Source organism: Mirounga angustirostris, unplaced genomic scaffold (genome assembly GCF_029215605.1).
Source record: "Mirounga angustirostris isolate CCGP_5_RB_7025 unplaced genomic scaffold, mMirAng1.0.hap1 SCAF_8, whole genome shotgun sequence".
NCBI lineage: Eukaryota > Metazoa > Chordata > Mammalia > Carnivora > Phocidae > Mirounga > Mirounga angustirostris.
This window is the reverse complement of record NW_026991716.1, coordinates 70,664-92,619: the sequence shown is the minus strand read 5'-3', so window position 1 is coordinate 92,619 and position 21,956 is coordinate 70,664. Positions and strand designations below refer to the sequence as shown.

General features: G+C 47.8%; 1 protein-coding gene across 1 annotated transcript in view; it reads left to right on the top strand.

Annotated features, from left to right (window-relative positions):
- LOC135365510 (TBC1 domain family member 22A-like) overlaps positions 1-21,956 on the top strand; it is a 136,466-nt gene that overhangs the window by 63,979 nt on the left and 50,531 nt on the right. Inside the window, exons 5-6 of the mRNA XM_064597038.1 lie at positions 9,736-9,806; positions 20,589-20,717. Of these exons, the coding sequence (XP_064453108.1) occupies positions 9,736-9,806; positions 20,589-20,615 (98 nt within the window). The 3' untranslated portion in view covers positions 20,616-20,717. The remainder of the gene's footprint in view (positions 1-9,735; positions 9,807-20,588; positions 20,718-21,956) is intronic.

The following is a 21,956-nucleotide window of genomic DNA, read 5'->3' as shown; positions in this document are numbered from 1 at the left end:
CAAACCAGTTACAAAGAGTTGAGTGTTAGGAAAAAATAGCTTAAATTATGGGATGATTTTTCTGTTATTCCTGGCTTTTCTGAAAAAGGTGCTTATAATTATGAGTTCTTTGCATACACCATTTTGTGACAGATTTCTGGTTCAGTCTCAAATGTGATATTTTACATCCAATTAGGACGAATGAGTCCCAATTGCTTCATGGTTTGGGTTCACGTAGTGTGCTGAATAATTACATCAGTACGCATAGCAGAATCATCTTCTCGCATTTGTGGAGTGTGTTCCCGCTTACAAATGCTTTCCCATGTATTGTCTCTGTTCCTGGGGAAACCTCTGTGACTTAAGCGAGGCTGGTATTTTTAATTTGTTCATGTTTCAGAGGAAGAAATTGAAGCTCAGGAGATTAAGGGGACTGTCTGAGGCCACACAGGTTCTTGCTGGCCCCTGAACCTGGGTCCACTGAGTTCACAACCAGTATTTGTCCTCCTGTACGTCTCTGGTACCTCTCTGCTTCTTTTGGTCCTGGGCGGGGGGTGGGGGGTGGGGGGAGGTGGGGACCGGGAGGGGGTCTACTGTGGCAGTTTTCCGAGTGGGAATTTTATTGAGAAGTAAAGCCTTATAGAAGAGATGAACATGGAATTGTGGTATTGGTGTTTTCATCAAAACATTACAAAATTTTAATTTTCAGAAAACAAATTCACTGTTGTGGAAGGAAGACATGCTCTTTATTTCTCATTCGCTTTCAGCTTATTTAAGTTTATCTTGCATTTCTAGTGATTTTACAATCTGATTCCAAGAAATACAGGGATAAAAAGCTAAAAGGAAAGCCAAACGCAAGCTTTAAACAGGAAGACTCAGGCAGTTGAAATAAAAAGGTGGAAAAAGATATGTCATGCAAGTACTAATCATAAGAAAACTAATTTGCTTATAATAATAAGAAAAAATAAACATCTAGAAAGAGAGTTTTATTAGAGACAAAGAGGGATGTTTCATAATGATAAAAGGTTCAATTCATTAAGTAGATACATCTTTCCTAAATGTATGAGTACTTAATAATACAGCTTCATAATACATGAAGCAAAAATTGACAGAAATGAAGAGAGGAAGAGACAAATTCATTATCACAGGCAGAAATTTTAGCACCCCTCCCTGGGTAATTGATAGAATAGGTAAATTAAAACATCAGCAAAGATGTGGAAGATATGAATCAGTAAAGACGTGAAAGATACCACTGTCAACCAACTGGATCTAGTTGATTTATCCACCACCACATGTGGACATAGACCAACCGAAGAAAGCACATTCTTTTCAAGGACATGTGGCACATTCACCAGATAGACCATATGCTCTGCCAAAACAAGTCATAATAAATATTGAAGGACTGAAACAACACTATATTCATCTCACCAAATGCTTTAATTTAGAAATCAGTGTAGGAATAAGATATAGATACCCAGGAAATCGTCAAATATTTGGAAATTTCTTAGCATACTTCAAAATAACTCACGGATCAAGGAAATCACAAGGAAAGTGAGAATCTATGTTGAACTGAGTGATAATGACAACACATATGAAAATCTGTGCTGCTGGTGAAACAGTGCTTGGAGGGAAATTTATGTGTTTAAATGCCTATTTTAGAAAGGAATAAAGGCCTCGAATCAATAATCAGAGCTTCCTCTTTAAGAGACTAGGAAAAGAGGAGGAAATTAAATAAAACCAAGTAAAAGGAGGGAAATAAAACAAGGGTGGAAATCAATAAATTGGAAAATGGATAAACAAGAGGAAGAATCAACAAAATCTGAAGGTAGTTTTTTGCAAAGATCAATAAAAACTTCTAGTTAGAGTTGATCAATAGAAGGAAGAGAAGACACAAATTGCAGTATCAGAAGTGAAAGAGGGAACATCAGACCCTACAGATATTAAGAAGATAATAAGGGCACATTATTTGCAACTTTATGCAATAAATTCGAGAACTGACCCGAAATGGACATATTCCTTGAAACCCATGACCTAATAAAAGTGATACCAGAAGAAAGGGAAAACCTTAATATCTCTATGTCAATTAAAAAAAATTTTTTTTTTTTTTAAGATTTACTTATTTTTGGAGAGAGAGAGAGATGCGTGCATATGTGTGAGAGGAGGGGAGGGGCAGAGGAAGAGAATCTCAAGCAGACTCCCCACTGAGTGCGGAGCCAGACGTGGGGCTCGATCTCAGAACCCTGAGATCATGGCCTGAGCCAAAATCACGAGCCCGATGCTTAACCCAGGTGCCCCCTAAAAAAAAAATTTGTAATAAAATAACCTCTAGGGGCGCCTGGGTGCCTCAGTTGATTCAGCATCTGAATCTTGATTTCGGCTCAGGTCATGATCTCAGGGTTCTGAGATTGAGCCCCACATTAGGCTCTGCACTCAGTGGGGAGTCTGCTTGAGGATTTCCCTCCCTCTCTCCCTGGCCCTCCCCCTGCTTGCCCTCACTCTCCAAATAAATAAATAAATCTTAAAAAAAAAAAAAAAAAAAAAAAACGCCTTCACATAAGGAGAGTATCAGGGTCAGATGGTTTTTCTAGCAAATTCTATCAAACATTTAAGGAAGAAATAATACCAATTCTCCAAAAGCTATCTCAGAGAAGAGAGGAGGAAAACCCTTCTCAGCTCATTTTATTAAGGCCCCATAACCCTAATACGAAAACCTTACAGAGGCATTGTGAGGAAAAGAAGCTAGAGACCAATATCCCTGATGAATATAGACAAAAAATTCTTTAAAAATATCTTAGTTGACTTTTGCTTCAGCCATGAAGGATTAGTTGCCAAAGGAATTGCTCTTCTGTTGTGAATAAATAGGAACTTGGAACATGTATGTGAAACAGCTGTTTTCAGGCATTGTGTTACAGACTGTGCAGAACTGTGATCCGTGGGAGAAGGGAAATGCACAAGGGGAACTTTACATTTACTTCCCGTTTATGCTTGGAAGCAGTTTTCAGGCTGCAGCACGGGGGGGCGGGGGTGGGGGTGGGACAGAAACTGAGACAGACTGTATGGAGCACAGCGCTGGAGAGCAGAGTGTTCCTTCCACAGAGATAGAGCCCATATACCTGCGGAGGGGTCCCATCAAGTCCTTGGTGGAGTGCTGGCCTGTTCATGAGCAGGGTGACAGTTCATGAGGTGGGGGAAAGGATCCCCAGGAAGCAGTCAGTTGACTCATCCCCAGAGCTCGCAGAGGTGTGTCTGCTGGGTGTTGCTGGCCTTCGCTTGCTGCAGGAACTGGGAACTGGGAAGTCGCTGTCTCCAGCAGCTGAATGTGGGAGAAAACCTGTGTGCTCACGACATGAGCACTCTGCAGGGGCCTAATGCCGGAGAAAGCATGCTCCAGAGGAGGTGAGTGCTGAAGAAGACCCAGCACCCACACTTGCTGCAGGAGCTGTGGGCCGGAGCCTGGTGAATGAGGCGTACGAGAACTTGGGGGAGAAAACCCCTTTCTCCTTCAGTGTCCCTCCTTCACTCTGTACTGAAAAGAATGACATCATGCCAGCGGGTCAAGGAGAAGTATTTACAAGACCCAGTTCCATGATCACAGAGACAATAAATTGATAACTGGCACATCTGGCATTCAATAAAAAAAAAAAACCAACAAATCAGGCATGCAATGAGATAGGGAAATATGATCTAGAATCAGAAGAAATAAGTATCATTAGAAACAGATAAGATTATGAACAACTTAATAAAAAGATGGATAAAAGATTTCAAGATAAGCATCATAGAAGATATAGAAATGGCTTGAAAGCGCATGAAAATCTGTTTAATGCTCAATATCATTAGTCATCACAGAATTGGTGATTACAGTTATAACGAGATGCCTTTAACACTTACTGGAATGGCTAAAATTAAAGACTGACAGCACTGAATTTTGACCAGGATGTGGAGCAGTTGAAGCTTTTATACATTACTGGTGGGAAGTGTAAAATGGTACAACCATTTTGCAGGACCATGTGGCAGTTTTTTATAAAGGTAAATATGTATCTATCATATGACCCAGCAATTCTAGTCCTTCATGTTTGCTTCGTAGAAATGAAAACATAGACCCACAAAACACAAGACCGTAGGAGTGGTAATAGCTGCTTTATCATAGTAATGAAAGCTTGTGAATATCCCAGCTAGCTATGACTATATAAGCAAATTGTGATATAGTCAAGTGTAGATTAGTATTTCTGCTTGTAAAGAATAAACCGCTTGTGCAACAGTATGACTGACATATTATGAGCAAAAGAAGCAGAATACAAGCAAATTCATTCTGTATGTACTATTTATATGAATTTTAAGATCAGGCAGGGATAATCTGTGGCGATATCAGAAAGGAGTTACCTTGGAGTGGGGGCAAAGAATTATAGAAAAGGGTGATAGAGGGCGCCTGGGTGGCTCAGTGGGTTGGGCGACTGCCTTCGGCTCAGGTCATAGTCCTGGAGTCCCTGGATCGGGTCCCACGTCGGGCTCCCCGCTCGGCGGGGAGTCTGCTTCTCCCTCTAACCCTAACCCCTCTGATGTGTTCTCTCTCATTCTCTCTCTCTCAAGTAAATAAATAAAATCTTAAAAAAAAAAAAAAAAGAGAAGGGTGATAGAAATGTTCTACATCTTGGTTAGTGGAGCTAAATTCTTTTATTGCCTGTAAATTGTATGTCAGTTAAAAAATATGACCCCCCCAAAAAAACCCCACATCTAAAGGGGTAGAGGAAAGAATTGGACGTTCTTCTCTCCAGCACTTACTGCCAGGCTATGCAAGTCTCTGCCTCAGAACACAAAAGAAGCAGAATCTTGGCATCTGTCCCATAGGAACTCATAAACCACTTCTGGAAGATGAGATCGATGCTCATACACGGCACTGAAGGTGGGCTTTCAGGTGGGCTGGCCCTAAGAGTTCCTGGTGCTCGCAGAAGAGGGAATTGGGTGAGGCCCGGAGTTGTCAGGAAGGCTTCATATATCTGGCAGAGGTTGAGCTGGGCTGGGAAAGTTGGGTAGATTTTGAAAAGTTGGAGGTAAGGTTGGAGACGTCACAGGAACTCTGTAGCTCTGTAGGAACACAGTAGGGTACACAATCAAAAGTATTTCTTACGCTTCCCTTGAACCATTCTCTGAATCCCTCCCCCAAGGCTGGCTGTGCTTCCAGGTTCCAATGTACACTTACAGAAATCCTCAGTGTGGAGTGCCAGGGTGGCTCAGTTGGTTGAGCATTCCATTCTTGGTTTCCACTCAGGTCATGATCTCAGGGTCCTGAGACTGAGCCCCGTGTGGGGCTCAGTGCTCAGCATGGAGTCTGCTTGACCCTCTCCCTCTGCTCTGCTCCCCTGTGCACCTGCCACCTGCCATCTCTCTCATAAATAAAATCTTAAAAAAAAAAAGAAAGAAAGAAAGAAATACTCAGTGCATCTACACTCTGCTTTCTCTTGTTTGTCTTCACAGACTTATTGCGTATTTACCCAGAAAGGCATCCATTCTTTTCCATGGTGGTGTTATAGTCCAGTGTGTGGATGTAATGGTGTTTTAATCATTTCCCTATTAATGGATACTCTGATTGATTCTAGTTTTTGTTATGACAAGGCTTAAGTGAACACCCTGTGAGTAACACCTTGCAAATGTCCCAGTGGAACAGATTTCTTCAAGTGAAGTTGCCTCTCAAATGTTATATACCTTTACAATTTGACCAACAAAGGGGCACCTCGGTGGCTCGGTCGGTTAAGCATCCAACTCTTGGTTTCAGCTTAGGTCCTAATCTCTTGGTCATGAGTTTGAGCCCTGTATTGGGCTTCATGCTGGGTATGGAGCCTACTTAAAAAAAGAAAAAAAAAAAGAATTCGACCAAGAAAAAGTTCTGTTCATATGCACTCTGACCAGAGTGTAAGAGTGGCTTTTCATCCAAAGTCTCATCAGTACTGGGTATTAGTCATTTAAAATTTTATCTAATTTATGACAGATTTATTGTTCTAATGGTGTAGTTCTTTAATCACTATTGAGAGTAGGCGCCTATTTTTGTACATTTATTAGCCATTTCTATTTCCTCTTCTGTGAATTTTCCATTTTTGTACAGATTGATCATTCTTCCTTTTGTATGTGTTCTTTATATATTAGTGATGTTAATCTTTTTCTATTGTATGTTGCATGTATTTTTCAAGTCTGTCATTTTAAAAAGATTTTATTTATTTGGGGGAGAGAGAGAGAGAGTGAGTGCACAAGGTGGGGGCAGAAGGAGAGGGAGAAGCAGACTCCCCGCTGAGCAGGGAGCCTGATAAGGGACTCGATACCCAGACCCTGAGATCGTGACCTGAGCTGAAGGCAGACACTTAACTGACTGAGCCGCCCAAGCTCCCCAAGTCTGTCATTTTTTATTTTAACATGATGGTGGCTTTCACCATAGTAATTTCAAACTTTTATATAGTTCATTAACCTTATTTATAGTTCTCAGATTTGTGACTTGCCTGGAAGGCCTTTCTCCCATCTGAAAATAGCAAAATATTCCTCTGTATTTTCTTGTAGTATTTTTTATCTTTCCTGCACACATACATACGCACACTCCACTTAGGTCTTTGGATCTTTAATCATTTGGAAATATGTTTTTGTGGTAAGATACATGGTCTGATTTCCTTTTCTGAAAATAGATGCCATATTGTTTGGACACCATTGGCTGATGGCCCCTTGATTTGAAATGCTGTGGTAATTGTAAGTACAGGCTTGATGTGAACCATTCATCTGTAACATTGATCTCCTTGCTTTAGCCTTGTTCCTAGAACCCCAGGTTCTTAAGTATTGTCACTCTCTTACACATTTGCTTATCTGGAAATGCAGGTCCTCTCACACTGTTCATTCTGGAAATTTTACTGGCTGTTCTTATGCATTTGCTCTTTCATATGAGCTTAGTTTCAACTTATCAGGTTTCAGAACACAACAGTATATCCCACTGGGGTTTTATTGGGTTTGCGTTGAACTCAAAGAATTTTTAAGTGGCAGTTGACAGCATCGTAATGTTGAGACTAGATCCCCTGGTCCATGTTTGGTCATGGCTCTTCTTTTCGCTGCCACCATCTGAGCCACTGTCCCTTCTACACTGAGCTTCAGAAGCAGCCCATCAAGTGTCTCCTTGTGACCACTGGCCCCTCTGATCCCTCTTCACACTGGGCCAGGGCTTTATGTCAGGTGTTCCCTGGACTTGAGAATATTCCCTTTCCAGCCCCTCTTCCTTCAGTAATTTCTCCTCATCTGTGGGTCTTTTCTCAGTTGTCATTTCCTCAAGGAAACCTTACCAACTAGGCAGAATTTCCTTCCCACGGTTGCCTTTCCCTTCCTTATCCCTTCTTCTGAGTCCAGTTGTCATTCCGCATTTGCTCTGAGTTCTCTGAGCACAGGGCTGCGTGTGCCGTTCCCTTGTGTGGTCCCTCTGCCCTCACCAGAGCAGGTGCTCCTTAGTGCCAGTGAGTTTGGTTTTTTCCTCTGCGTCTTCATGTCTTTAAGTAAAACCTTCACAGTTTGCTTTCCATGGTTGTGTCTGTCTTTTGTTAAGCTTATGTCTATAACATTTCCGATTTGTTTTGTTGCTGGTGGGGAAAAGCTGTTGATGTTTGAACATTCTTGTATCTGCCCTGAACTCAGCCCTCATTGCTGCCTGTCTTGTTGGCTTCCTCCTCAGGCTGGTTGGGTACTGGTTAGGTGCAGCCCCAGCCTCCCCTCTGACCCTAACAGCCTGCAGAGGAAGCAAGAGATTGTTGCCCCCAAAAGACTTCTGAAGAGCAGGGAGGGGCTTTCTCCTCAGCAGCCCCCAGCTCATTTGCTCTCTTCTGTGGCTCAGACAGTGTCCCAGGCTCATTGCGGAGTCCCTCCGCGGTGAGGGCGGGCTCAGCTTCGCACAGCCAATCAGTTCCAACTTCTCCCGGGCTGACTCCCCTCATTACCGGGGCTGCCGGGAGGTGGGGTGGGGGTTGTCACTTTGTACAACCGGGATTCTGCTAGAGAGGTGGAGGGGCAAACAGGCCCGGGGTGAAAGTCTACACTGGACATCCAACAGAATGGTCCTATGGCTTTCCCATCAACCCGGTTGAACGCTTTGATAAAACTAGAAGATGTCCTGACTTGGAGTTCTTTTATTCCTGGAGTAAATCGTGTGTACCAGTCTTTGAACGTCTGGTTGTGTTTGATCTGTGAGGATTTTGTTTTGGACCTTTTGTCCATATTCATGAATGAGATTTGTCTGTGTTACGGGAAGCCCTTTTAGTAATGGGAGTTAACAGAGTGGAAACATTCTGAGATGCAAAGGTCACTTAGTTCCTGGGTCACCTGGCCTCGCTGAGCCTGCTCCTCATTGACACGGTGGGGACAGCCCTGATGGACTCGGGCTGCCGTGAGGAGCAGATAGTACCCATGAAAGAACTGGTTAATGCTAACGTGACGCAGACTCAGAACTCTGTCCCACACGTACACAAGGCACCGTGTTTGTGAGTTTCTTCCATGAGGAGACAGGTTTGGAGAATGCTAACAACGGAGATTTCGCTCAGCTTTCTTTATATAAACCACCATCAGAAAACCAACCTTGTGCAGGAGGAGAGGCCCTGGGAACATGACGGTAAACATTACATTATTGGTGTTCGGATATTAGGTTCCTGCTTTTCATAATATCCTCGGGGTGCGGGGGAAGATTCGGTATTTTCTGAGATTCTGCTGTAAAGTGCAAGTTATTGCTGGTACCGTCACCCAATTATTCTGTACTTATTTTACTTAGACTGTAGTAATTGGAAAAAGATTAGATGTCAGGACTTTGTATTTTGTTGATTATATTACCAGAGCCTCTTTAATCGTTTCTTTTATTCCTAATATTAATCATGAGCTCCTAGCTGTTAGGAGAAGAGCCTGATGGCGGATTCCTAACTTAAAGAAATAATTACTTCAGTTTCAGTGGGATTGACTGAGTGTTGATACACCTGCAAATTGAAACGTGTTCTCTCGCCGTTCGGGGCATGTGGCTGTGACACGGGGAGACACAGAAGGTCCGACGGACCTCGGGGGCCGCCCCCTCAGTCCCTGCCGTGCCCTCTCCTGCCCTCGGCAGCTCCACACCCGCTGGTTCCGGGCCCCTGTGCCCCTGGCTGGCCCTGCCCTCTGTGACCTCCCCACCCGTGGGTATTCGTGGATGCAGCAGCGATTGTAGTAGTCTACCTTGAATAACGTGGCTACCCCCTTGAGCAGTGCTCTGTGAACACAAGCTTATCTCTGTGACATGATCTCTGTCAGAAGCAGTCCTGAGCAAAGCACCTCATATACGTAAGCAGTGAATGGTGAGAGGGAGATAGGATGCAGGAAAGAAGGGAGCACCGGGGCGGGGGTGGTGGAAGTGGGGACAGGTGTTGGTGGGACTGAGGGAGGGAAGGAGGGGGCGTGTGGAGGAGGCCTCTCCTGCTCCAGGGAGGAAGGTGTGTGGTGCCCCACCTGTCCCAGGGTGGCTCTGGGGACACTTGCCATGCATTTAGTAAACGTGCACTCTGTGTGGCTTAAATGTAGACACTTAGCTCTGCCGGAGTGGAGGTCACTCAGCGTCTCTCGTATATTGAGAACAATCAGTATCTGAAATCTTTTTCACTTAGGTTCACTCTGGTTTCATTTATGGAGCCCCCCTCCCGTCCAGGAACACTGACGAAATAGGTCAAAGCCCTGTGGGGAGTTCGCTGTTTGTAAACCCTGTTTTCTTTGTCTCTTTGTTGTCAACAGAGGAATTACGGAAGTTGAGCTGGTCCGGAATCCCTAAGCCGGTTCGTCCAATGACCTGGAAGCTGCTCTCAGTAAGTCTCGGGGGGGGCCTGGTCACCAGCGCGGCCTGGCCCAGAGTCTGGCCCCGAGTGTGGCCTGGAGTGTGGCCCGGAGTGTGGCCCATCAGCCGTGGCCAGGCACGCACCCTGTCTTTGTGGCAGTGATCTGGGCCTTGGCCTGAGCTAAGGTGACATTTTCCATCTTTTGCTTCATTTCAAGCTTGGTTTGACAAGGCTGGCAGAAAATGAGGATGAGTAATTATTTATGATAGCTGTATTCTTTTCCTGTGGTTTTATTATTCTAGAAATCTTTGTAATATTTTCAAACCTGTGATAGAGAAAGGATCCATCATGGAAGACTATTTCAATTCTTAGGAATCCATCACAGTGAAATACGTTTGACCTTTTTTTTTTTTTAATGTACTTTACTAGTGATGTAAGGGGGAGAAAGTGATTCTAAAAGTATCTGTGTTTCTTTGATGGAGGGTGGGGTTCTGGTGCCTCAGCCCTGGTTCTAAACTGCCCAACTGTGGAGACTGCTGGAGAAGATGAGGTGGGCAGGGTGGAGTGGCCATTAGCACTCTCTCTGGTGCTTCACTCCGGTCAATATCTGCAGTGAGCTTGGCCCTGCTGAAAACTTTGGAGTCATTTATAGACAGCTTTCTTCTCTTTCCCTTTTTAAATTATCTTTGGAGCTAAATCAGTAGGGAACTCTAAGTGTTTACTCTAAATTGGGTCTGACATTCAGTATTTAAAAGACTCTTCTTGCTAATGAGTCTCAATAAATTTGCAGCTTAGTACCTCGTAATCCTAAATGCAGATGCCGCTCTCAGCAGTGAATATTTATCGATTAAATATTCTCTTGCAATTAAAATTAGACCTGCTACAATTGCTTATGTTTCTGTTTTGTGTCTGTTATTTTAAGCATTTGTGTCTACTTTTCCATATGTCCTATACAATAGGTTACAAGCTTTTTAGATTGAACTGTAGGAAGTTTTGAGGATAATATGTTTAAGACTTTATATTGCGATTTTATATTTATTAAGGTCGTGGTGCTTCTGGGTAGAAAGCCTTCATGAATGATTTTGTCCCATTCCTTTCCTTTGGTTCTCAGTTTGTGTGCATTGTAGCTGAGCTACCCTGTGTGTGATGCCCAGTGGCTGGCTGGGCAGGCGTGCGACCTGGGATTCAGTGGGCATGGAGCAGAAGGGGGAGGAGATAGATGCTCCACTTTGTTGGTTTGAATGGGAGGGAGGGTGTAGGTGGGTAGAGTCTGTAACCGGGAATGTTGGGAGTACAAGGGAAAGACTATCCGGGCATCTCAGATACATGTATTTGTGTAACCCGTTAACTGACTGCAGGGACCCCTTGCCTGGAGACAGAGATGAAGCAGATCCTAGCCCCCCCTGTTAGGAGGGGCTGGGTCAGGTCAGGGCTGCAGCACAGTCTGGGATCACACACAGTGGGATGTGGGGGACGCAGGCGGGAAGGACGGGCAGCCGCAGAGCAGGGCCACGTGTGCCAGGCTGGGCTTCCCTTTCCCAGGGTCTGCAGGTGCTGCAAGGTGGGAGGCTGGGCACTGGGAAGGACAGAGATGAACTTGGGAGTTCTGGACCTCTTCAGGCTTGGGTTGACGGGTGAGTTAAAAAAAAGTGTTGGGGTCAGTGAGCAAAGCCTGTCTTTCCAAAGTGGCGGAGGGGCGGTTCCAGGGCAGTGCAGACTCCTGTGGATGGCAGGCCAGGCTTCTTGGTGAAGGTGGGGTGTTTCTGGAGCATCTTGAAGGATGTGTCAGTGTCCTTGGGTCGGGGAGACGGGGAGGGCGTACGGCCTATGGGATGCAGCTCGGTTTGGACGAGCAGGAGCCAAGGTGAGCTGGCTCCCTAGGAATGGCGGGCAGACTGCTTGGATTAGGGAGGGGGTGGCTGGGGACCAGGAGCAGGCCACGATGTGAAGGACTTCAGTGAGGGGTGAGGAGGCTGTTTCTGGAGCGGGAAAGCCGGGAGCCTCTTGAACGGTCTTTTGGTTGGTGCCTTCATTTATTTGATCACTATTTCTCCAGCACTTTCTGTGTCTCTGGCTCTGTGTTTGGCACTGGGAGATAAGAAGGGAGAAGAACCAAGTCGCTGTCCCTCATGCAGCCTGCAGAAAGAGAGGGGGTCCCTGCCTTCCTCTCTCTGCCCCAGGACAGGCTGGGGTCTCACCATGGGAAGGAGCCCACTCTCTCAGAAGTCTGGGCCCCAGGGCACTGCTCACCCTGTGTCTCTACCTGTACCTTTTTGCTTGTTTCACAGCATCTATTGAGTGCTTGCTGTGTGCCACGCTGTGCACATGCATGGGATTCCTGCAGAAGTGGTGATCTCTGAAGGCAGGGTTGCAAGAACAGATAGGCCGGAATGGCGACCAGGGTCTGGCACCAGCAGGAAGAATGTGCTGTGCTGCGCTAGGGGCCTGTCAGGAGGAGGAGGAGGCGGGCAGCCAAGACAGGGAAAACTGGGCAGGGGACGAGGGCCTGGAGGTGCAGGGGCAGGTGGGTGGGACTCAGGCTGCTGGAGGAGGAAACTGGGTGGTTCTTTGGCGCCATGCTCACTCATCATTCAGGGCACATGTGCCCATCATGCCTTTGCCATGTTCTGGGCCCGTGCTGGCGAGCAGTGATGTCATCCCAGCCTTCAGGTGTCCCCAGACAGCCCCGGGAGACAGGCCCATGCACATCCTGTATGCCCGGGGGGGAAGGATGAGCTCTGGGCATCCAGGGGCAGGGAACCCACCAGGTTGAGGGGTGCTAGTCAAACGTGGGCATGGACTGGGGGAAGGAGGTCAGAATGGTGGGGACCATCATTTCCTATCCCCTAAATGCTGACCCAGGAGCTACCTTAGGAGTCTCTCCTTCTCTCCTCCTTACTGTAATGGAAGATTTGGGGAGCACCGTGAAGGATGCCAATCACTCATTTCTGATGCGGTGTTTCCCACGCGTCTGCCCTTTGCAAGTGCTAGGTCACAAAAGAGTCTTGGAAAATGGTGGGGAGAAAACCCGGCAGGCACTTCAGGGTCATGGGCAGGAGAAGGGTCCCCCAAGTTTAGGCCACCTCTCAGTCACTCTGAATCCGAGGCTTCATGTTCCACTCCCCTGGGAAGCTTTTGTAGATCTTGGTGTCTGGGCCCACAAAGCCAGTTGGAGCCTTGGGGTAAACTGAGGCATCAGGGTTTGTACCAATTGCAGCCTGCCCCAGGCTGGGCAGGGGTGGGGGCAGCAATGATACGGTGGCTTTGGGCTTTGGGCTGCCCTCTTGACCTCTTGGGTGCACGTTAGTGGTACTGGGGAGCTGGGGAACTGCCAATCTCTGGGGTCCCCAGGGATTCTCACGTGTGCCCAGGGTGGAGGCAGCTGCTCTAGGATGTGTGGGTTCCACGTGGGACAGGGCAGGGCACGCACGGACCAGCTGGGAGAGAGGACCCACTGAAGGCAGTATAGCTGGGCCCAGGTGCCTGGGCTTGACCGACAGCGTGCTGTCCCAGAGGCTCAGCCGAGCGGGTGGGGTGGGGTGGCTGGGCCCAGCTCTTCGCTTCCGGACCCTGAACCCAGGACCGAGGAGAATCTGTCATTTGTGCGGTTGAAAAAGACAACTGAAGCTGCACTTGAATATGAATCTACTTCAAGACCTGGCAAACTAATGGCTTTTTCCCCCAATCTGTTCACGATTTGTCATTAATGTGATCCCGGTGGTCTTTTGAAGAGCACTATTCTTAATGGATGAGTAGGAAATGCTCCTTTAATGAAGAAAGATGGGAAACTTGGCTCCTGTCATTTACAGAGGACTAACATATACTCTAGTCCAGAACATATCGTTAAACCACCATTAATGCGATTTAACATTTAAATTCCCTGTGAGCACGGCAGTAACTTTTTAAAAATGAGCACTGTAGAAAATTATATTTTTGGCTCATTTTTTAATAACTACTTCAGAAACATTGAACAATAATTAAACACGTAACATTTGTGCTGGTGAGCAGAATGGTTAAGAGGATCAGTGAGGTGTTGGCATCACCCTTTTTTCTCATGGCGTGTCAAGGTAGGATCGCACATGAACCCGCAGGAGGGAGCCACTGGATGCGTGTGTCATGGGGACAATTTTGATACAAGTATATGCAGGTGTTATTGTTTTACATTTATGATTAGTGTTTTTATAGCATGCTAATACGGCAATTAAGTTTTCTGTAGTTCTGTCATTTAAAATTCATTGCATACTTGAATATGTTTCGTTTGCGTAATTTCCAGTCTGGCTTAATTATCTGAAGGCCCCAACTTGCACATGTGTTTTCCTTTAGGGATGGGAGTATCAGGAGTGTGTGTGGGGGGGTGCTTTTTATTGCCTCTGTTCCTGTTATGACATCCTGGCCTTTTAGAATTTCTCTTTTAATAAGTGAAGTTAAAATCTGGGAGTGGGGAGAAGGTGTGAGTCCTCGTTCACGGTCACTAAGACGCCTGTGGTGTTACCGCGTGTGACGGATGGAAGGCCGCCCACACCGTTCCCTGGCTCATACCCCTCGTTGCCCCACTGCCCTGGATGGAAGGCCAGCTCTGGCCTGGCCCACAGGGCCCCCCACCGGCCACTGCACACACGTCCCCGCTTCTCACCTGCCACGTGCTCTGGCCTTGCCGAGCGGCAGCCTGGACACGCTGCCCGCTGTGCTCGACGCAGGCGTGTGACCTTTCTCGGGGCGTCTGCTCTGCTTCTCCCCCTGCAGCACTGTGTTCTCCAACAGCAGGGCTGACTCCAAACCAGTCCAAAGCCGGCCCAGAACCGCGTGCTGATACTTGTCACGCAGTAGCTCAGACCTCTTCCTCCCTGGACCCCCAGGGCTGGGGCCCTCTGGGGTATGGTGGTCCTGCTGCACAGCACAGCATCATTCATTCGTTTGGCAAGTCTGCACTGAGTATCCGTGGTGTGCCCCATGGGACAATGAATGTAGGGGGCTTGTGGGGGCGGAGATAGCCTGAGGACAGGGCAAGACCTCCTGCCCTGCTGGAGCTCGGAGCTCCAGGTCTAGTGGGCGGACGCAGGGTGAGCCAAGTCCCCGCATCTGACCGGCTCTGAGAAGCACCTGGAGTGGGGGGGAGATGCTGAGGTCAGAGTGATGACTCGGAGGAGGGAGTGCAGGTGTCTTGGGGAGTGTGCGCTCCAGGCTGGTGCATGCTTGGAAGAGACGTGAATTGATTGCAGGGCCTGTCCCCGTGGGTTGCAGTGCAGGGAGCTGAGCTCCAGGGATGATGCACACAAGCCATGGCAACAAGTAGTTCGTCTGCTCCGATGCCGTAGGGGCGGGGGAGGCGCTCAGAAGACAGTGTGCTTGTGGGACGGCCGCCGCGGCCCTCGTGCACAGGCTGGAGGAGATCAGAGGCCAGCCCTGCTGCCGAGGTCTCGGGCCGCTCGGCCTCTGTGGCCTGGGGGCTCAGGCGGCTCCGTGTCAGCTGCCCCGCTCCGCCTGCTGGTGCCCACCCGCCTGCTGAGCCCTGTGTGCAGGCGGGAGTCCCGGCCCAGGAACGGGCGTTCAGAGAGAGGTCCTGAACCGGGGAGCCAGAGGGGCTGGCGGCAGAGCGGGGAGGGCGTCCGCCTCTGGGCAGGGGCATGATTACAAGCCTTGGCAGCTTCCGGAGCTCAGTGTGAGGCTGCGCGCAGGGTGCTGAGCCCAAGGTGCGAGGGTGCGAGGGCCTGGGGGCCCGGGACACATGCAGAGCTCAGTGAACAGGGTGTGTGTGTGTAGATGACTCCATAGGGCGGGGACTTGTTCCCTGAGTTTCTGTGACTTGAGCCAGGTGCCCCTGAAGAGGGCCGGCTGCAGTGTGCCCCCCGGCCCCATAACCCTGGGCTTGAAAGGAAACCCCGAGGCTTTTCCTCTTCTGCAAATGCAAGAACAACCGCATGTCCACCGAGGATTCAAGGCGGTGCCGTGTGTAGCCAAGTGCCCGCGAGCAGCCTGCTTGCTCAGCCTGCGGCTGTGGCAACCTCAGGACCAGTACTTGTCTTTTTCCAGGAGATGACGGGGACTGGGAGTTGGCAGTGAGGTCAGATGGTTGTGGTGGATCCTGGTGGTTCCCGAACCGGTGGTCTGTGAAGGCGTCTCCGACGTGATGAAGCCGCGTCAGGGCTCACAGCCCCGGGAGTGGTCGGCCCCCCAGCAGGGGCAGGGCTGAGTGGGGCGATGCCCCGGCATACTCCGGATGGTGCTGGCTGCAGAGGCTGGATCGTGGGGGTGCTGGCCCCACGCAACACTGCTTCACCACGGTGGGGAGCTGGGCGTGGCTTTGAAGTGAAATGTGTAGGCACGGGATGTTGGATAAAGGAAATTTTCTTACAAAGGAATGAGAAAGACTAATCATAAAAGATTAATAAAAGGGGCTCTATTAAAGTTAGGAACTTGTCTTCATCAAAAGACATCATTAATGGGGAGAAAAGGCAAGGCAAGGGGGGAGGAGGAGACGCTCACAGAGGACTCACATGCAGACGATAGAATAGACACGTACAGTTGAGCACGGGCAAGGCGGGGGTGACCTCACGGAAATGGGGCCACACTTGTACACGCATTGAGCAGCTGAGGACATGCAGCGGCACCTGTCAGTCTTCTGGGAAATGCAGATTAAAGCCACCGTCTAACAGAGACCTCGCAGGCCCACTGGGATGGCTGAGGTGAAGATGGACAGCACCAAGTGTTAGCCAGGATGTGGAACAGTGGGTGCTTGTGACTGCTTTCACTCTGGAGAATTCTGCAGGAGGTCTGTGAAAGGGAGGTGCAGCCAGGGGTCCCCCTCCTCGTTACATACCTGACGAGATGCATACCACGTGCCACAAAGGACAGGAACAGGAGTGTTTATAACAGAGAGCGGTGGCAACCCAAATGTCTGTCCACAGGATGGATTTTGTACGTGGGAACACGTGACGATGAAAATCAGTGACTCTTAACATGTTACAAGAATGAACGACTTTTTCAAATGTAATGTTTAAGCAGCCAGACAGAAAAAATGATTCCATTTATGTAAAGTTCAGAAATAGGCACAATTTACCCCAGTGTTAGCAGTCAGGGATCTAGCTTTAGGAAGGAGGTGAAGGACAGTGATTGGGAGGCTCCCGAGGGACCTTGAGATGGGGTCAGTTCGTGGTAATTCCGCACACATTTTGGGTGAGTGTGTGCACACACACATTCTGTTTCAATACGTGTTTATTAAGAAGAAGCTTAACTCGTATGACCCAAATGAGTTAAAGCAAATGTGTGCGAGAGTGTAATTGATAACAGAATAGATGCTCATGGAAACACCTTCCGAAAAGAAAGGGAACAGAGGCACTCACACAACAGAAAAGCTGTGGCTGGATTCAGGCCCACCTCATCGTCAAGGCTGGCGACCCTCTGAGCTCAGTGCTCCTTCCGCTCGGCTCTTCACGGTGCACCTGCAGCCCGTGGTTCTCCCGCGTGGTCGCAGGGTGGCTGCCACAGCTCCAGTCTCTGCACATCCTCTTTTATTGGTATTATTATTAAAAGACTTATTTACTTATTAGAGAGAGAGAGCACGAGCATGTGTACACAAGCAGGAGGGGCAGAGGAAGAGAGAGAGAATCTCAAGCAGGCTCCCTGCTGAGTGCAGAGCCCGACGAGGGACTCGATCCCAGGACCCTGAGATCATGATCTGAGCCGAAATCAAGAGTCAGGTGCTCAACCAACTGAGCCACCCAGGGTCCCCGGATGTGGGGGAATTTTAAAAGGCAGAAAGTAACATATAGGATATATTTGTTCAGCCATTCACTTTCTTGCTCATACATAAATTCACTTAATAAAAATTTGACTGCCATGTGGCTAGCACACTGAGGGGCTGGTTCTGACGGAGTCTCTTGCCAGTTGCTGCTGGAGCTCGGCGTGGCCAGCCCACTTCGGGTGTCAGGCTGAGCCTCCTGAAGAAGAGTTATCATCAAAGAGACGCTTGAGGGATGAGCAGGAGGTACCCAGGTCAAGCTTTAAAACATCTAGGGAAGAAACAAGGAGAGAATCTTTTTTATATAGAACAGAAGAAGCACTAAAAATAAAAGAAAAACTTTACAAGTTGGATATCATGGAAATTGAAAACTCCTGCTATTTGAGACAAAAAGGCCACAGATTAGTAGGAGAATATAATCGTAATATGTATATTATGTATCTAGCTACAAAAATTCTGTCTAGAATAGAGAACCATAAAACTCACTAGAAGGACAAACAACTGGATTTAAGAAATGGGCAAAAGATTTGAACAGACACTTCACCAAAGAAGAGAAGCAGTGGCAGATGGGTGCGTGAGATGTTCCTCATTCATTTAGAGCCACTCAGTAGAATGGCTGATTGTTTTTTGAAGATTTTTTTTAAAGAGATCTTATTTATTTATTTATTTATTTTTATGTTTTAAAGATTTTATTTATTTATTTGACAGAGAGAGAGCGAGAGCAGGAACACAAGCAGGGGGAGTGGGAGAGAGAGAAGCAGGCTTCCCGCCGAGGAGGGAGCCAGATGCGGGGCTCGATCCCAGGACCCTGGGACCATGACCTGAGCCGAAGGCAGATGCTTAACGACTGAGCTACCCAGGTGCCCTAAAGAGATCTTTTTAAAAGATTTTATTATTATTATTTTTTTTAATTTTTTAATTTTTATTTTTTTAAAGATTTTATTTATTTATTTGACAGAGACACAGCGAGAGAGGGAACACAAGCAGGGGGAGTGGGAGAGGGAGAAGCAGGCTGCCCGCGGAGCAGGGAGCCCGATGCGGGGCTTGATCCCAGGACCCTGGGATCATGACCTGAGCCAAAGGCAGATGCTTAACGACTGAGCCACCCAGGTGCCCCTATTTTTTATTTTTTACATTTTTTTGGGTAAAAGAGTGTTGCCTTTTTTCCTCCCAAATTTTTAAATTCTAGTTAGTTAACATATAGTGTAATATTGGTTTTGGGAATAGAATTTAGTGTTTTATCATTTACATACAACACCCAGTGCTCATCCCAGCAAGTGCCCTCCCTCATCCCCATCCCCCGTCAAGCCCATCCCCCACTCTCCTCCCTCCATCAGCCCTGTTTGTTCTCTATTGTTAAGAGTCTCTCTCTCTCTCTCTTTTTTTAAAGATTTTATTTGAGAAAGAGAGAAAGCACAAGCAAGGGGAGGGGCAGAGGAAGAGGGAGAAGCAGGCTCCCGCTGAGCAGGGAGCCGGATGCGGGGTTCGATCCCAGGACTCCGGGATCATGACCTGAGCTGAAGGCAGATGCTTCACTGACTGAGCCACACAGGCGCCCCTGTTAAGTGTCTCTTATGGTTTGCTTCCCTCTTTTTTTCCCCCTTCCCATGTGTTCATCTGTTTTGTTTCCTGTTGGAAACATATTCCACATATAACTGAAATCATATGGTATTTGTCTATAAAGATTTTATTTTATTTTTTAAAGTAATCTCTACACCCAACATGGGGCTTGAACTGACAACCCCGAGATCAAGAGATGCATGCTCCCCAGACTGACCCAGCCAAGTACCCCCAGGACGGCTAATATTTGAAGGACGATACTAAGTGTCAGGGAAGGTGTGGAGCATTTGAGATTCTCATACGCTGCTAGTTGGAATGTGAAACCGTACGATCACTCTGGGGAAGGTCTGGCAGTTTCTTAGGAAGCGAAACATGCACCTGCACAGTGAGCCAGCAAGTCCATCCCTAGGTGTGGAACCATGAGAAATCAAAGTGCATAGCCATAAAACCCTCGTACAAGAATATTTATAACAAGCTTTATTCATAATAGCCCCGAACTAGCACCAGCCCCGATGGTCAGCAGCCAGGGCATGGCCCGGCAAAGTGCCCCATCCGTACCATGGAATACTGCTCCCTAAGCCAAGGAAGTAACTGCTGGCTCACACTTCAATTCAGATGAATCACAAAGACCGTGAGGCTGAGTGAAAACCAAGTGTGGGTCCCCAAATGGTTCCGTGAAGTTCTAGGCCAGGCCTCAGTGCTCCCTGGTGAGGGGGTGAGCGCCTCCCCAGGCTCTCCGGTTGCGAGTGTGGGGAGGGACTGCTGTGGGCACAGGGAGGGTTTTGGGGTGATAGAAATGCTCTGCCGCTTCACTGGGGTAGCGGTTACACAGCCGTGTACCCCCATCCAGGGTCACGGAACTGTTGACTTAGAAGGGGCACATTTTATATGGGATATGCCAGTGTTGATTTAAAAGGAGAAACAAAGAAATAAAAAGCATGCAAAACACCAAGCAGTGTGGCCCTGAGTCTGGGCTCTTCATGAGCACCCGGAGCTGCCCAGCCCTTCTGGGTTTGAGTTCACTTTATGTACTGGGGCTGCACTGCCAGGCGCCCAGCGGTCTCTGCAGAGAGGGGAACATTTGCCTAGGCGACAGTCTGTACATGTGTGCGTATATGCGCATTACATGCACACGTACGCGTACAGGCCTCTGTTGTGTGTACATGTGAGCATGCACACGCACACGTACGTTCTGTTGTTGTCAGACCTGCAGACTTCTGACTCCTCTGAGGTACACGAGGCATTTAGAGAGCTGGGGGCTCCTCTCAGTCCTGCTCTGGAAGAGCGCGAAGGACCAGCCTGCCAGAGGCTCCGGTCTTACTCCCACCCTGTGGCCGTGAGTCCCTTGTGGCGTGTCTGAGCCTCAGAGGCCAGCCAGCTGATTTCCTTGATGTCTGTTTCTGTTTTCACAACTCGTTATGCTCCCCCGCATCCAGTTTCAGAATCCCATTTCAGAATGGTGAATCTAGCATTAACCACATACACTTTTTGTTTTTGTTCTTCTTCTCACACAGGGTTACCTTCCTGCCAATGTGGACTGAAGACCAGCCACTCTCCAGAGAAAACAGAAAGAATATTTTGCTTTTATTGAGCACTGTTACGACTCTCGGAATGATGATGTTCACCAGGACACCTACAGGCAGGTGAGCTCCTCTCCCGTTTCATGTTATGTGAAGAACTTTAACTTGGTGATGATTGGTAGGAGGGAGTGTTCTCTCTAGCATGTCCCAAACTGGGTGACAGATTAGTGTTTTCTAATAAATAAACTTGAGAATAAATAACAGTATGCTTCTAATAATAGTATTGTTGTAGCCATAATAATAGTATTCTTATCTCCGGCTCCTTCTATGAAAGTGAAAAGGGTCTTTTTAATTGGAGTTACAAAACGGAAGCCTAAGATCCCTTGCCAGGACCCCGAGACCTGGCTCAGGAGCGGGGGGCACCTTTTGGCTCAGTGAGCTGCTGTCTGACCTGAAGGCTCGGGAGCAGGCATTTGCTGCTGGGTCGATCAGAGGAGAGTCTCTGTGGGCTTCGTGGGTGCAGGGCCCCCTGGGGCACTGGGGGACGGGATTTGGATGGACAAGAGCTGTGCTCGTCAGCTGGATTTGGGGGCACACAGCTCAGTCCATAGCAACACGTGTGGCCACTTTATCGTTCTTGCTGTTCACTTTAATTCAAAATGGGTATCATTACGGCTTCTTGAACAGTCCATTGACAGACGGTGTCTATAATGGGAAAAGTACTTAAAATTGATTTACAGTTCACAATACATTCAGAATTTGCTATTAGAATAGCTTTTTGAGGGCTTTGTAATTCTCAGTCTTTGTAATATGTGAGAATTCAGAATGGTTTGTGCTGCATTCATTCATTCTCTTATTTTTGTGCTGCATTTAAATAAAAAGGTCGTTCGTAACTGGTAGCCCTGCCTCCTGTTTCTGAAATCAACTTCTGACTTTCCTGAGACTTGTCAGTACTGAATATTTCCTTTTGGAAATCCTTCTTCTAGGTGAAGGAGCCTTGCCGAATTTTTCTGCCTCAAATGTGGGCTGTCCACATCTCTCTGTCATTTCGGTATAGATCTGTTAGAAAGCTCCAAAGACAGGTCTTCCCTCTGACTGATAACCGGAGGTTCTTCAAGGTTAATGGATTCTGGGGAAATATCTTCCTCACGGATGGGATACAGTGGAGCTTGGAGGATTGTCATGCTTGAGAGTGGGGACCCAGAAGAGGGCAGGAACTCACTTCTGTTGCCTCCTGGGGCGGGGCCCCTCTGCCTCGGGGCCCTCTGCCTCTGGCTCATCCTCAGCCTCGCCTCAGTGGCTCCGAGGGCACGAGAAACTGATTTGAGAGAGGTTGCATTTGGATTTGGTTAGGGAAATATC